Source organism: Xenopus laevis, chromosome 8L (assembly GCF_017654675.1).
Source record: "Xenopus laevis strain J_2021 chromosome 8L, Xenopus_laevis_v10.1, whole genome shotgun sequence".
NCBI lineage: Eukaryota > Metazoa > Chordata > Amphibia > Anura > Pipidae > Xenopus > Xenopus laevis.
Genome location: NC_054385.1, coordinates 109,099,891 through 109,115,252, shown reverse-complemented (window position 1 = coordinate 109,115,252; position 15,362 = coordinate 109,099,891). Strand labels below are relative to the sequence as shown.

The window sequence follows — 15,362 nt, the reverse complement described above, 5'->3', positions numbered from 1 at the left end:
CAGTCTGGAAATTTGTGTGTAGAGATTTCTTACCGGACTCTCATCTTTGCTCTCTGGGTAAAAATGCACTTTTAAAGCCTTGAGCAGTTTATCAGCCTTTAAACAGAAATTTGAAGAAAAATGAGAAAAATTGTAAATGAAGAGCAAAAGCCCATTTCATCTGTATAAAATGACAATAATGTACAGTTCATACATGAATCAGTATTTCACAACTATACCTGTACTATAATAAATATATAGAAAATACGTGCACCAATGAAATGAGTACTCAGCATTCAGGTCAGAACTTTTCTTTTTATACGGTGCCCCACAAACAGGTTAACGAATCATGTTTCAGTAGTACTTTGTATGGTTATTCTAGTTTCTCATTACAGATTCTAGTGAAACAGACAGTGCTGCATTTATTGTACTAGAAGAACAGCAGGTGTGGCATCCGTACTTTGTGCCAGTGAGGGAACTCAAGCTGCCCTGAAGCTAAAAGATAATTTGATACAATACAAGAGCCTGCATGTCTTAACAGAAGATTTAAAAATTAAGTATCAGCTTCTAAACACATCTGCATTCTCATTTTATACAACATAAATGATACAGAATAGCTTCTGCCCACCACACCTTCTGGTACTGGGAATAGAGATGGCCAACAGCCAATATTGTTCACCAGAAATAAAGACTTTTTTCAGTTGCTTTTCCCTCTTTTATGTTTTACCGGTTTCCCAAAATTGAAGTTAAAAATTGAATGTTCCTGCATCAGGATAGCTCTGGTGCTGATTTTAAACTGTTACAATTTGCTACATAAGTTGATACATTTTTAGTAACATCTGTGAAATATTAGCAACTATTGTATCAACTCTGTCTCAATTGAAACACAGGGATTCTAAATGTATCAGTTGTCCCAGCCAATGATACATTTCGGAGGTTGAATTTAAGAAATAAAAAAAAAATACTACTGTTTCCCACAACTGGAGTGTGGGCTCTATTAGCCCATTCCTTTGGTGGGAGAAACTATTTTAGGGTAACAGCTGGCCTTTAACAGAAGTAACTGTTGGTGCTTATTTATTAACACTGGACAAAGATGCACCAGGGCAGTAACTCATAGCAACCAATAAATGATTACTTTTTTTGCCCAGTTGTAAGTAGAACAGTGAACACAAAAATGTAATTGGTTGCTGTGGGTTATTGCACAGAGACACAAATTTGCTTAGTGTTTTAAAAATTAGGCTTTATTCCAGCTTTTTAATTTTTCTGCTCAACAAATGTGACTTTTAGGTCCCTGCTCTCATAGGTTTGACTCAGCCCTGCTCCACTAGTGACAGTTACTCCAGAGAAAACCCTGCCCAATGACACTGATGTCAATGCCCCCATTGTTTACCCCCATCCTGAGTGTGTGCTGTGTAAGCCTGCAGCTCCCATGGGGGACACAATGAGGGGTGATTATATTAAATATTGACCTGTATTCAAAAATAATTGCTATAGTACATTAAAGGGGTGGTTCACCTTCAAACAACTAGTTGTTTTCAGATAGATCAGCAGAAATAAGGACTTTTCCAATGACTTTCTGTTTTCTATGTGTGACCGTTTTTCGAATATTGAAGTGGAAAGTATCATTTTTCATCTTCTGAAGCAGCCCTGGGAGAGGGGTTTGCCGACCCTGTTAACTGTTCTAAATTGAAACATTTAGTGGATACATTTCTTATCTTTGTCCCTGCTGAGCAGAATCTCTGAGTTTCATTACAGACAGCTATTGGCATTGATACAATAGTTGTTAATATTCCAGAGATGCTGCTGAGAAATGTATCAACTAAATGTTGCAAAATTGTGACAGTTCAGAGTCTGCACCTGAATTACTGAGCTGCCAGACTGAAACACCAGAGACAGGAACATTCAACTTTAAACTTAGATGTTGTAAAAACAGTAAAAAAATAAATAATGGAAAGTAATTGAAAAAAGAAATACATTTCTGGGGAACAATGTAAAAACAACCCCTTTAATACTAATTCAAGGTGTTCACCCCCGTCATTCACTGCTTGGGTCCCCCACAGTAAAGGAATTGGAATGTCTGGTTGGTGGCTTGGGTCCCCCCACAGGTAAAGGAATAGAAATGTCTGATTGGTGGTTTGGGTCCCCCTCAGGTAAAGGAATGGAAATGTCTGATTGGTGGCTTGGGTCCCCCTCAGGTAAAGGAATGGAAATGTCTGATTGGTGGCTTGGGTCCCCCTCAGGTAAAGGAATGGAAATGTCTGATTGGTGGCTTTGGTCCCCCTCAGGTAAAGGAATGGAAATGTCTGATTGATGGCTTGGGTCCCCCACAGTAAAGGAATGGGAATGTCTGGTTGGTGGCTTGGGTCCCCCACAGGTAAAGGAATGTCTGATAGGTGGCTTGGGTGCCCCAGAGATAAAGGAATGGAAATAACTGATTGGTGGCTTAGGGCCCCCACAGATAAAGGAATGGAAATAACCGATTGGTGGCTTGGGTCCCCCTCAGGTAAAGGAATGTCTGATTGGTGGCTAAAGGTTCTTCCCATGCGAGCAGTAACAATAAGGACACATTTGCCAAATGAGTGAGAACAATAGCAGGAAACTAGTAAGTAACGAGCCAATCCAGATTTCTCTCTCACTACATTCCCCTTGGTTACCTTGAGGTTGGCCTTGAGCCCCGCAGTCTTGGCCAGCTTCTGCAGTTCCGAGTAGCGCAGACCCTCCAGTTCGGATAAAGTCGGCGCGTCCATAGTCCCAATGTCGCGATTCCTGTCTTGTCCCACGAGCTCCAGTTTGCAGACAACAAAACTGATGTTTGAATGTACGCGCGCGAGCTAACGGCTCTCACTCAAACGCAGCTTCTCTGCTCTATCATTGGCTCGCGGCGTGTCATTTCTAGCCAATCAACGCTCAAGCAGAGTGAGCCTCCAATCAACGCAACTTGTAGTATCGATTTCGATTGGACACCGCTGCTGCGACCCTCTCATTGGCTGGGAAGAAACGCTTATGCTTCCAGCGGTTCTACTTGAGTCTTGTTTTATTCTATTAATAACAAAGCAGTTACATGAGTAAGCATATACTTTTTAATCATCTACGCAGATTGTGAGACAGTGAAGATGGGAATATTATTTTTTTTTCTTTCAGTCAGAACACCAAAGGGAGGGGTTCTTCTTGATTGACGTCGCTAGTAACCCAATCAGAATTACCTGTTCGCCAATCAGAGCGCAGATTTGACAAACGTCACTATAAATCCCAATTGAACGTATGGCGGGGAGCGCTTGGTTAATGCGCCAAGTTGTGAGAATGCAGGAGACCAGTGGCGAAAGTACGGTGAATTTGCAACTGACCAACCCTGCGGTATCGCGTGGAAAGTTGAATGGTAGTTCGGGCGGACCTGAGGTGGTTTTCCTATGTAAGAACTGCTGCACGGTGCTGGGGGACTCGCTCAGTGTGTGTGGGGACGAGAAGAGCTTGGGTGCCATCGCCTGCCTGCGTGAGTCCCAACAAGTCCTTATACGTTACACTTGCTGGTCAGCTGATTAAAAGCAAGTAACTTATTGGTTGCTGTGGGTTACTGAACGTGCGCAACAAGTCCTTATACGTCACACTCGCTGGTCAGCTGATTAAAAGCAAGTATGTCATTGGTTGCTGTGGGTCGCAGAACTTGCACACGCTGGACCTTTTATTACAGCAGCACATTGTCTATAAACGAAAGCATTTGCCTTCCTCCCAATGTACTTCAGCCACTTTGGATATGGGGGTTGTTTACCTTTAAATGTTATGATGTACAGAGTCATCTTATGAGACAAGTCTTTCATTTTTTATTATTTGTGGTTTCTGAGTTATTTAGTTTTTTTATACAGCAGCTCTCCAGTTGCAGTTTCAGCAGTCTGGTTGCTAGAGTCCACATTCCCCTAGCAACCATGCATTGATTTGAATAAGAGACTGGAATATGAATAGGAGGGGCCTGAATAGAAAGATTGAGTCATAAAAGATAGGCCCAATCAAAAGGAGGTTTTAACTGTACTCACAAGGTCTGGACAGGAGTTTGGCAGGATTAGGAAGGCGAGGGTGGTCTTGATCACAACTAGTGTGGGAAGCAGAAAGCCATATTGTACCTAAGCTGAAGGATCTAAAGAACTGGATCTGCTGGTTTGGAGACCTTACTTGGATCTCTTGCTATGTAGGAAAATGTTCATTGGTAGCTGGGTCAGGCAGCGCTTGGATGCTTCAATCAGTGCCCCCCCATGCGGTCCATTTCCCACCTTACCATTCATATTGCCCCATGTACCTGTGCCAGCAGCTATCATATTGCCCCCATTTGTACCTGTTCCAACGGCAGTCAAACCCTCAGATTGCTTCCTAGCCCCCAATCAGTACCTATGCCAGAGGCAGCTAAAATTCATCATTTTGCCCCTAATTTGTACCTGTGCCATCAGGAGCCAAAAATCCATCATATTGCCACAAACATGTGTACCTGTGCCAGCAGCCATATTGCCCTATATACCTGAGCCAACAGTAAAACCAATCCCTCATTTTGCCCCCGATCTGTACCTGTGCCAGCAGCAGCCAAAAAATCCACAAAATTTCCCCCAAATATGTACTTTTGCCAGCAGGAGCCAAGAGGGCTGCCCGCAGTACGAATCACGGGCAAGAGGGGTTTGGAACAGGCGGTTTTATAAAATTGATACACTATTAAAGGCAAAGCAAACCAGGGTTTGAAAAAAAGTCCCCTTAAAAATGTGCCCCCCCCCCCCATGATTGCACCCTAGGCAGGCGCCTACTTTGCCTACCCCTAGTTCTGGCCCTGTCCTTTAGGGCAGAGACACACGGTCCGTTTCGGGGAGATTAGTGACCCGGCAACAAATCTCCTCTTCTTCAGGGCGACTAATCTCCCAAAACTGCCTCTGAACTGGCAAGCGGAGTACTTTGTTTTCCGTAGTCGCCCTGAACATCCTCATGAGGCGACTTCGGAAAACTAAGCGATTGCCATCCCGCTGGCTACAATTAAAATTAAAAACGCCGGCGATCAGATTGCTTAGTTTTCCGAAGTCGCTTCACAAGGAAGTTTCGGGCAACTACGGAAAATGAAGTGCTCCGATTGCCAGTTTGGGGGGCAACTAATCTCCCCCCCCCCCCCACGAATCTAACCATGTGTCTCTGCCCTTAGACAATTAAACAAAAAGCAGAAGTCTTCTTTGTTTTGGCCGGGCCTAACGTTTGGCACCCTCCCCTGATTTTTAAATCATGTGCCTAATACTCTAGACTAGCAGAAAACTGCACCAGCCTGAGATACATCTGTGTGAGTACCATGGGCCACCGGGTGGTTACACAGAGTAGAAAAGCCCGTTTTTCACTGAACATACGCAGCCACCAAGAAAGTGGAAAGGGCACAGTGATGGGGGTGCTACGCAGAAGTAGCCAGGGTGATGGGGGTGCTACGCATAAGTAGACAGGGCTGGTGCAGTTTTATGCTAACAGGAGCACTGGCCTGGGGTATTAGGCAAGCGATTACAATCTCTAGGGGATGGGGCACCTAATACTTGGCACCCACCCCTAAGATTTTAACTTTCTGTCTCTTTTAAATGGGATCTTTTTAAGCCAGTTCTTTTTAAGCCAGTTCAATTTCTAGGTAGCCCCATCGGAGTGCCCCATACACGGACAGGTAAGCTGCAGACTCTGACTGAAGGATCTGAATCAGAGATAAAATGTGCCTGTGTATGACCTTTAATCAGGTTGCTTCTCTGAGCACTTTTTTTGCATTTTCTATTTTTAGTGGTTTCGAAGATATTTGCATTTTAAGACTATTAACCTTAATATAAACCTTACATATTTATTCATTAAACCAGGCAAAAAGTATGTTCAAACATTAAACATTTCATGCAGAAGAAGGGATATACTGGAATGGACTAAGCTATTGCTTATATACTGAAAATAACCTTTTTTTTATTTATTTTAAGGAGTCCCTGAAGATTTAAACGTTGGAGAGTCGGTACGTTTTGTGGTGGATGGTAACCTAAAAGGCTGGTGAGTGTGCATGGTATAGTACAACTTGCATAGACCAGGTTTTAGATTTGGGGGGATTCCTTGTCCTTTAAAGAGTTTGCACATGTTAAAGGGGTTGTTGACCTTTGAGTCCATTTTTAGTATGATGTAGAGAGTGATATTCTGAGACCATTTGCAATTTGTTTTAATTTTTGAGTTATTTATCTTTTTATTCAACAGATTAGCAGTTTCAGCAATCTGGTTACTAGGGGTCCAAATTACCCTGGCAACCATGCATTGATTTGAATAAAAGACAGGCCTGAATAGAAAGATGCGTAATAAAAAGTAACAATGCATTTGTAGCCTTACAGAACTTTTTTTTTTTTTGTTTACCCCTATTTGAAAGCAGGAAAGGGTTAGAAGAAGGCACAGTTCAAAAACTATAAAAAAAAAAAAAAAAAATAAAAAAAAAATGGAGACCAAATGAAAAGTTTCTTACAATTAGCCATTCTATAACATAACAAAAATTAACTTAAAGGTGAACCAGCCCTGCCGGATCAGTAGTCGTTCTCATATTGTTGACATGATGAAAGAACGTTTGGCATAACTTGGTGAAACACCATGAGCCCAACAATCGAGAGACTTGCCCAACTCATATTCAGCAAGAACACATTGGAATGTTGAGTCTGTGTAGCTGCTCTCTTCCTATGGAGGTTTTTCCCTCAGGTTTAAGAGGCACACCAATCATTTTTTTGTACAGGTATTGGATCTGTTATTCAGAAATCCGTTGTGCCGAAAGCTCTGAATTACAGAAAGGCCGTCTCTCCCATACACTCCACTTTATCCAAATCTAAATTTTTAAAAATGATTTCCTTTTTCTCTGTACAGGTATGGGATCCCTTATCGGTAAACTCGTTATCCAGAAAGCTCTGAATTACAGAAATACCGTCTCCCATAGACTCCATTTTATCAAAATACTCCAGATTTTTAAAAACTATTTCCTTTTTCTCTGTAATAATAAAACAGTACCTTGTACTTGATCCTAACTAAGATTAATTCTTATTGGAAGTAAAACCAGCCTATTGGGTTTATTTAATGTTCACATGATTTTCTAGAAGACTTGAGCCAAATTACAGAGAGATCCATTATCTGGAAAACCCCAGGTCCTGAGCATTCTGGATAACAAGTCCCATACCTGTATTTTCATTCTCATGAAACCTTAATGCATGAGAAAAGGCCACCCTATGATCAGCCCAAAATGCATTTAAACAGGGATTTATAGGGATCTTTACTGTGAAGTTTTGTAATTTGCTCCTAGAACGAATGGAGGAGGAAATAGGGAAAGGCATGTATGTCTCAATAGCAAGTAATACCACAGACTGCTGTGATTAACACCCCGACTTGAGGAGCAATAAGTTCCCTTGCATAAAAACTAGGGATGCTCCGAATCCAGGATTCAGTTTGGGATTCGTCCTTTTTCAGCAGGATTTGGCCAAATCCTTCTGCCCGCATATGCAATTAGGGGAGGGAAATCGCGTGACTTTTTGTAACAAAACAAGGAAGTAAATGTTTTCCCCTTCCCACCACTAATTTGCATATGCAAATTAAGGATCCCGGTTTGGTATTCATCTTTCCCGAAGGATTCGGGGCTTCGGCCGAATCCAAAATTGTGGATTTGGTGCATCCCTATTAAAGACATGGCTACCATCTTTCACATGTATAAAATAGGTTTTGCGTCAATGTTTTTTAGTTATAGTCTGTTTCAATGGGCTGATTAAGACGTAATCTCCTGTACTATCTATTTCTTCCAGTGCCTATTACCCTTTAATCTGTCGTTCCTGTGGGACCAATATTGGCTTCAACCTTTACTCTGCTCCTCGGGCTTATGCCTACCTGAGAGGTTTGTTCTGTCTCCTCAAAGAACATATTCTCTGGTGAGTCAGATCTGCATATCATCCGGCCAGGCTGTATAAAGGGGACCTAAAGAGAAAATGAGGTTAAAACAATGGCTGCACTTGGGTTCAGTGCCTGTACCTACATTTAATTACCTTGGAATCCATTTATCAATTATGGGCAGAGACACACGGGGAGATTAGTCGCCCGGGGACAAAGCGACTCTTCTTCAGGCGACTAATCTCCCCTGCTAGAATCGAAATCGCCGGCTGGATGGCAGTGCTTGATTTTCCGAAGTTTCCTCGTGAGGCAACTTCAGAAAACGAAACAATCCGAGTGCCATCCTTCCGCCGAGAAGGCAGTTCAGGGAGATTAGTCGCTCGAAGAAGAGGCGATTTGTCGCTGGGCGACTGAATCTCCACGTGTGTCTCTGCCCTATGACTGGGGCTTTTTGTTTACTGAAGATAGTTAGTACCTTGGTACAACTTTCCCCAAATAACTAACTGGTCAACAAGTTGTCTAAATACTGTAAGACAATAACATTTCTTTCCTTTCAGCTACAAACTAAAGTCCAGCTCTCTGGTCCCAGGAAATGAAATGCATTTTGAATTGACAAGCCTCGATGAGGACATAGCACAAGTATGTACTACTTCTAAGTGTATATTAAAGGGACAATTTAATTGAAATACAGGTATGGGATGCGTTATCCGGAAACCTGCTATCCATAAAAATACGGGAAGGCCATCTCCCATCAAATGCATTTTAATTAAATAATCCAAAGGATTTACTTTTTTTGTGTAATAATAAAACTGTGCCTTGAAACATAGGGTTGCCACCTGGCCAGTATTTTACAGGTCTGACCGGTAAAAATGATGCTTGATGCTAATGTTATTAATAGGGGAAAAAACATCAAGAATGTAGGAAGGCCGGTATTTTTTTCCACAAAAGGTGGCAACTCTTACTTGTACTTGGTCCCAACTGAGCTAAAATGTATGCATTGGAGGCAAAACAAATCTGCAGTATTATTTAGGGGGTTATTTATCAAAGCGGAGTTGGAATTTTGCCCGGAAAAAAAAACAAGTTTTGTAGGGGATTACTCAAAACTAGAAATTTCAGGTAAAAAAGTTTGAATTTTTTGAGATTTAATATACAGTTATGGGATCTGTTATTCAGAAAGCTCTGAATTACGGAAAGGCCGTCTCTCATAGACTCCATTTTATCCAAATAAATGGTGTAATGCAGCAATGGCACAGTATTTGTCTCCATAATTTCTGTGTAACCCTGACCTTAAAGGAGAAGGAAAGCTATGGAGGCATTTTATTGCCAATAGATTAGCTGCAATAGTGAAAGTTAGAATGCTATATTTATTCTGTAGAATATTTTACCATACCTGAGTAAAGAGCTCTAGAAGCTCTGTTTGTTTAGGATAGCAGCTGCAGTATTTGCTTGGTGTGACGTCACTTCCTGCCTGAGTCTCTCCCTGCTCTGAGCTCAGATTACAGCAGAGAAGGGAGAGGAGCAAACTGAGCATGCTCACGCCCGGGGCAAGGAGGTTTAAGCTGACGGCAGGAAGTCTGATACAGAAGCCCATGTGTACACAATAGAAGGAAAGAAATGCAGTGTTTCTTTTGACAGAGGACTCAGAGCAGCATTACTTTGAGGGTTTTTTTTGAGGGTTTACTGGTATTTTTAGGTGGCTCTTTCTGATAAGGCTTACTTAGTTTTAACCTTTCCTTCTCCTTTAAAGGGATACTGTCGTGGGGAAAAAAATTTTGTTTTGTTTTCCAAAACGCATCAGTTAATAGTGCTGCCCCAGCAGAATTCTGTATTGAAATCTGTTTCTCAAAAGAGCAAACAGATTTTGACATATTGTCAGTTTCCCAGCTGCCCCCAATCATGTGACTTGTGCTCTGATAAACTTCAGTCACTCCAGAAAGCATTTCCATCCTAAAGTGCTGGCTCATTCAGAAAGCAAATGACCTGACATGGCTGCCTACACACCAATATTACAACTTAAAAAATACACTTGCTGCTTTAGGATTTAAATTTTACACGGTAGAGTGAATTATTTACAATGTAAACAGTGTCATTTAGAAATAAAAACATCATAAAAATCATGACAGAATACCTGTAAGTACTCTGATCTATTCTTATAAAAATGGAGCATATTTTTAAGTATATTGGTGATAGGTTTCTTTTTCGTTAAAAAAAAAAAAGTAAAAATGGGATATTTTTTTTGCCTTTACATCGCCTTTAACTACGAGTTCATTACCCTTGTGGGTGCATATGAGGGCAGGCTCATTATATGTATTTCTCACAATGGTTAAATGGCCACCAAGTAGGCTATATGAGTAATAATCTAATATTTGATCACAAGTGCCCCATACAGACCCACTGGTCTAGTGTGATCCTTGAGTGAGGAGATCTTCTGCCTTGATTGCTAAATGTCTAACTGAATCCTGAGCAGATATAGATATGGGACCTGTTATCTTGAATATTCGGGAACTGGAGTTTTCCGGATAACAGATCTTTCTGTAATTTAGATCTTCATACCTTAATTCTACAAGAAAATTATGTAAATATTAAATAAACCCAAAATAGGCTGGTTTTGCTTCCAATAAGGATTAATTATATCTTAGTGGGGATCAAGTACAAGGTACATTATTATTATTATTATTATTATTATTATTATTATTCTTAATAAAAAGGAAATTTAAAAAAAAATTGGATTTGGATATAGTGGAGTCTATGGGAGACCAGCTTTCCATAAATTGGGAGCTTTCTGGACAACTGGTTTCCGGAAAATTAATCCCATATACAAAATTTGGGGGTTGTGGAAGCACTCTTAAAGCTAATTAATCCCATACTTGTACTGGCTTGGGGTGGGCATTGTTTAAAGATGATATACAGGCCAAGTTAGGCATCTTAAAGGGCTTGTTCACCTTTAAATTAACTCTTAGTATGGTGTAGAGTGATATTCCGAGATCATTTGTAATTTTTTATTTGTGGTTTTTGCGTTATTTAGCTTTTTATTCAGCAGCTCTCCAGTTTGCAATTTTAGCAATCTGGTTGCTTGGGTCCAAATTAGAGAAATGTGTTGGGTTTAACTCCTTCCCTAGTGTCAGGAAATTCTCCCTGTAAATGCATAAATTTTCATCCGAGATCCATTTGCATTCAACTGCAATTATATTCTATAATATACTAAAAGTTAACGTGAATCACCCCTTTATGTTCCCAGAGGCTCCTTAACTATCTTTTGTCTTTAGCAGAATTAATTTAACCCTGTAAGTGCCAGGAGAGATTGAAAAGGCAATTACCCCCTGGTTTTAATCAAAGTTCTGCAAAAGACAAGTGAGCGATCTGTCATTGCCTTGGGTTTAATCAGATAATGATGGGATTATGTGAAACCTGTTTACTATTATTTATGCTGTAAGGATATTCCGGTTGATGATTAAAGTAATGGGCTGTTGACCTGAATTTTTCTCTTCCAGCTGAAGACACAACTGGTGCAGCTGCACCTCAAAATGGAACAAATATCTCAACAGCTTCTACAGCAAGAGAAAAATACTGCCGCCTGTTCATGACATGATCTGATGGCTGCCTCCAAAACGAACATCAAGCCACACTAAATGCATTGAGGAAGGAGATGGCTTAGTGTTGCTTTTGTACAGCGGCCTGACCCAAATTATTCTAGTAGTGCTTGTACACTTTAAAGGAGAAACAAACCCTTAATAAAAAAAAAACCTCACCCTATATAGACACCCATCCTCCTCAGCCTAGCTGCTCCCGGAGAAATGCCCATAACTCTGTACTTACCCCTCCCTGCAGATTCTGTCCAGCAGAGTTCACGGACGCCATCTTCTCTTCGTAAATCATCGTAATGAGACCGGTGGCACATGCACAGTTGGAGCAATTTTCTGTTTCGCGACAACTGCACGCGCTGAAACTCGCGAAAATTGCAGTAGCGCCAGTCTCATGCCGAAGATTACTGAAGAGGCTAAAGGTGGTGCCCGTAAATTCCGCTGGACAGAACTGCATGGAGGGGTGAGTAAAGAGTTAAGGCTGTTTGCCGGGGGGGGGGTTATGTAGGGTAGGGTTTTTTTATTAAAGGGGAAACTATACCCCCAAAATGAATACTTAAGCAACAGATTGTATATCATAGTAAAGAATCTTGCCAAACCTGACCACAAATACTACAGCTAACTGTAACAGGAAGAAGTGTGGAAACAAAAGACAGAACTCTGTCTGTTAATTGGCTCATGTGACCTAACCTATATGGTTTATTTGTGTGCACTGTGAATCCTACCCAGGGGGTGGCCCTTATTTTTTAAAATGCCCGTTTCTATTTAGGATTACCCAATGGCACATACTACTAAAAAAGTATATTATTATGAAAATGATTTATTTACACGAAGCAGGGTTTTACATATGAGCTGCTTTGTGCAATAGCTTCTTAGAGACTTGCATTGTTAGTGGGGGGGGGGGGGTATAAGAACATAATACACACCCAAATCCTTTAAGGGTTTGTTTCTCCTTTAACAATGTCTGATCTAGAAGGGATTGTGCGTTTACAGAATATGTTGAGACTTGTACAGTTATCTAAAGTGTGTATTATGTTCTGAGCCTTGATTAAAAGCCAAGAGAATGCCCATCAGAAATATGAGCCACACTTAGCTTATTTAATTGGTTAGAAAAAATCCTTTATAGAACTGGATGTAAATGTTGCAACCACTGGGATAACTGAGAACATGACTGAGGTCAAACACCTATTAGTCTGGTCTGATGCCCATAATCAATGCCCAGCCTAATTATTGTTCTTAAAGGCTAAATGGAAGCAAATCCAACCAATATTGTTCCCAAACCTAGTGGAAAGCATTCCTAGAAAAGGAGAGGTTGTAGAGAGCAGCAGAGAGAGGACTAACCTATTTAATAGCCTTGTCTTGGGAATGAAAAGTTGGACAGGCAGGTGTCTGATTTTTTGCTGATGTTGTATGTTAAGGCAACCTTTCCCTAAACATTTTAGTGTAATTTTTCACACAGTAATTTCCAATTTTCTGTGTTAAAGTGGACCTGTCACCTACACACGAAAAGCTGTATAATGAAATTCCTTTGCAAATTAACCAAAAAGATCCATACTTATTATAAAGCAGTTTAAATATCTGAGCTGTCAAGCAAATATTACCTGCCCTGCCTCTATGCCTGAGGCATAGAGGAGGGGCAGTCATTTACTTTAACTTTCCATTGAGCAATTCTTAAATGTCACTGCTCTCCTCAAATTCCCCCTCCTTCCTCAGGCTCTATTATTGTGTAGGACACTGCGCATGGGCATTAGGTCGCAAATTCTGGTGCATATACAAGATTTTGAGGCGATACCGTATATACTCGAGTATAAGCCGAATTTTTCAGCCCCCAAAATATGCTGAAAAACCTTATACTCGGGTCAAGCGCAGAAACGGTCGCAGGTGTCCAAGAATGGTCGCCGGCATCCAAAAACAAGACGCCGGCACCTCCAATGGGAGCAGAAACCCTCAATTTTTTGATTAAAACTTACCAGAATCTGCTGCATTTCTCACCCTAGGCTTATGCTCGAGTCAATAAGCTTTCCCAGTTTTTGGAGGTAAAATTAGGTACCTCAGCTTATACTCTAGTATATACGGTACACAATTTGCCTTAATAACCATGTCCACAAAATGGCTGCTGCCTCATTGTTGTGATTGTGTAATTCCAAGACTGAAGGAAACAAAATGTAAATAATAAATTTAGTGTAAATAAAGGTTATGTTGCTCAACTAACATGATAGAAAAGAATCTGGAATTATGTCTTAGGGTGAATTAAATAAAGCATGTGGACAACAGTTACGTTTTCAGTGCGTTTCAGCCCGTGCTGTTTATTGCTTAACATTTTAACACAGATCATTTTTTGTTTTATACACAACCAGTTTTAACAAAGTTTATACAATCATGACAGGTACTTGTTTATTTTTGTTAAAACACTCATTCATCCTCCCAGATAAACACATGTGCATAGATAATAAGCAAGCTGCCTTGGAATAGATGGAGACCCAGCCTGGTATAACTGTGTACTCTCTAGAACAACTGCTACTACCACCTAAAGTGGTTCAGTGCAGCCAACTTGATGCAGATAAGAAGGTTTTGCACTGGCTACACAGACTATAAAGCTGCACTGAACCCCAGGAATCACAGAATTTTTTTTTCCTTGCCAACGGGCAAACAGAATCATAGCGAATCGTTAACTTTCTCACATGAAGGCTGATTGTTGAGAATAATTCTGGCTAAATGTTTTATGTGCACTACAAATAGCCTGTTACTAAAGTAGCGGTTTCAGAAGAATGTCTCCCCTGAAAATAAGGGGGAAAGTGGTCTGACTTTTGGAAATAAGAGTTCTTATCCAAGTTACGACTGAGCACTGGATCCCTACAGGTATCCGAGTTATAACCAACACCTTTAACTTTTATCAGCCATACCACCTTCAGTTAGGTATGAAAGCATTACTCTACAGTAGTGTCGGGAGGATTTCTCACACATGAGTTATTCAGAGACAAGCCTGTGGTTTTATTCAAAAATACACTTATTGCTAGTGTTTCTAAGGAGGTCATTCTGTTTGGATTTTCATTTTTTTTTCAACGTAAACATCCAGCATTCACCTGCCAATGGACTTTCTGTGGCTCACAAATTCAAGCTACTACTTCTAATCCCAATTCTCTATAACTTACTTGAGTAATATCAAGCTTAGTGAGCCACTGACCACTGCATAAAAAAAAAATGTAATGTTAAAAAGATGCTGCTTGCCAGATATGTATGCATGCCTTTTCTGCAACATTTGTCAATTTTTTTTTAATTTCAGTGTGTTCTTAACTATTAAACAATAACAGGGTATTTTTTTTTGGCTAACACTTGCTGTCTTCCCAAGAATTATTGGTTATTTTAGCTACAGATGAGCTCTGTATAAACAAACGCCTCCTGTTGCCTTGTACATGGTTTGGTTTAGAGATGAGCCCATTATACAGGGGGTGTATCTGTTTTGTTTCACTTTTATTGTTTTAGTAAACAACAGGCACAATGTATGTTCAGCACAATCCATATTCATGGAACAAAGGGGTATATTAACTCCTTAAATACATATGTTCGAGGCCCTTCTCTTTATAGCCAGCTCACTGCAATAGACGTGGCTTATTCTTTCATTCTGAAAACATTTTTAATGGCCGGTCACTGATGCTAAAACAGAACAAAGTATTATTGCAGCATTGACCTCCACAATATACACTGTATTTGGATTTGTTCATTCAGACACAACATACGGGACAAGAATTATGATGCTCCGCAACCCTTACAAGCTGCTGCTACACTTAATCTTTTGTACAGTTTTGCTTCAAAATGCGCAGTTCCACTAAAATATATATACAAACTATTTTGTGTTTCCGTTTTTCACTCTCGAATCCATCTCAAAGTCCAACCAGAAGGACTGGAGTGTTGGTGCCTAAATCTTTT

At 40.5% G+C, this 15,362-nt stretch overlaps 2 protein-coding genes across 2 annotated transcripts in view; one reads left to right on the top strand and one right to left on the bottom strand.

The window, feature by feature from the left end:
* nusap1.L (nucleolar and spindle associated protein 1 L homeolog) overlaps positions 1-2,872 on the bottom strand; it is a 22,047-nt gene extending 19,175 nt beyond the window's left edge. Inside the window, exons 1-2 of the mRNA XM_018231254.2 lie at positions 2,634-2,872; positions 34-96 (exon numbers count right to left, since the gene is read on the bottom strand). Of these exons, the coding sequence (XP_018086743.1) occupies positions 34-96; positions 2,634-2,726 (156 nt within the window). The 5' untranslated portion in view covers positions 2,727-2,872. The remainder of the gene's footprint in view (positions 1-33; positions 97-2,633) is intronic.
* A 368-nt stretch (positions 2,873-3,240) lies between these two features.
* On the top strand, positions 3,241-11,726 carry oip5.L (Opa interacting protein 5 L homeolog). Its single transcript, XM_018231255.2, has 5 exons — positions 3,241-3,469; positions 5,937-6,003; positions 7,773-7,895; positions 8,412-8,493; positions 11,346-11,726. The coding sequence occupies exons 1-5, from the start codon at positions 3,241-3,243 to the stop codon at positions 11,436-11,438; spliced, it is 594 nt and encodes a 197-aa protein (XP_018086744.1). The 3' UTR covers positions 11,439-11,726.
* The last annotated feature ends 3,636 nt before the right edge of the window (positions 11,727-15,362 follow it).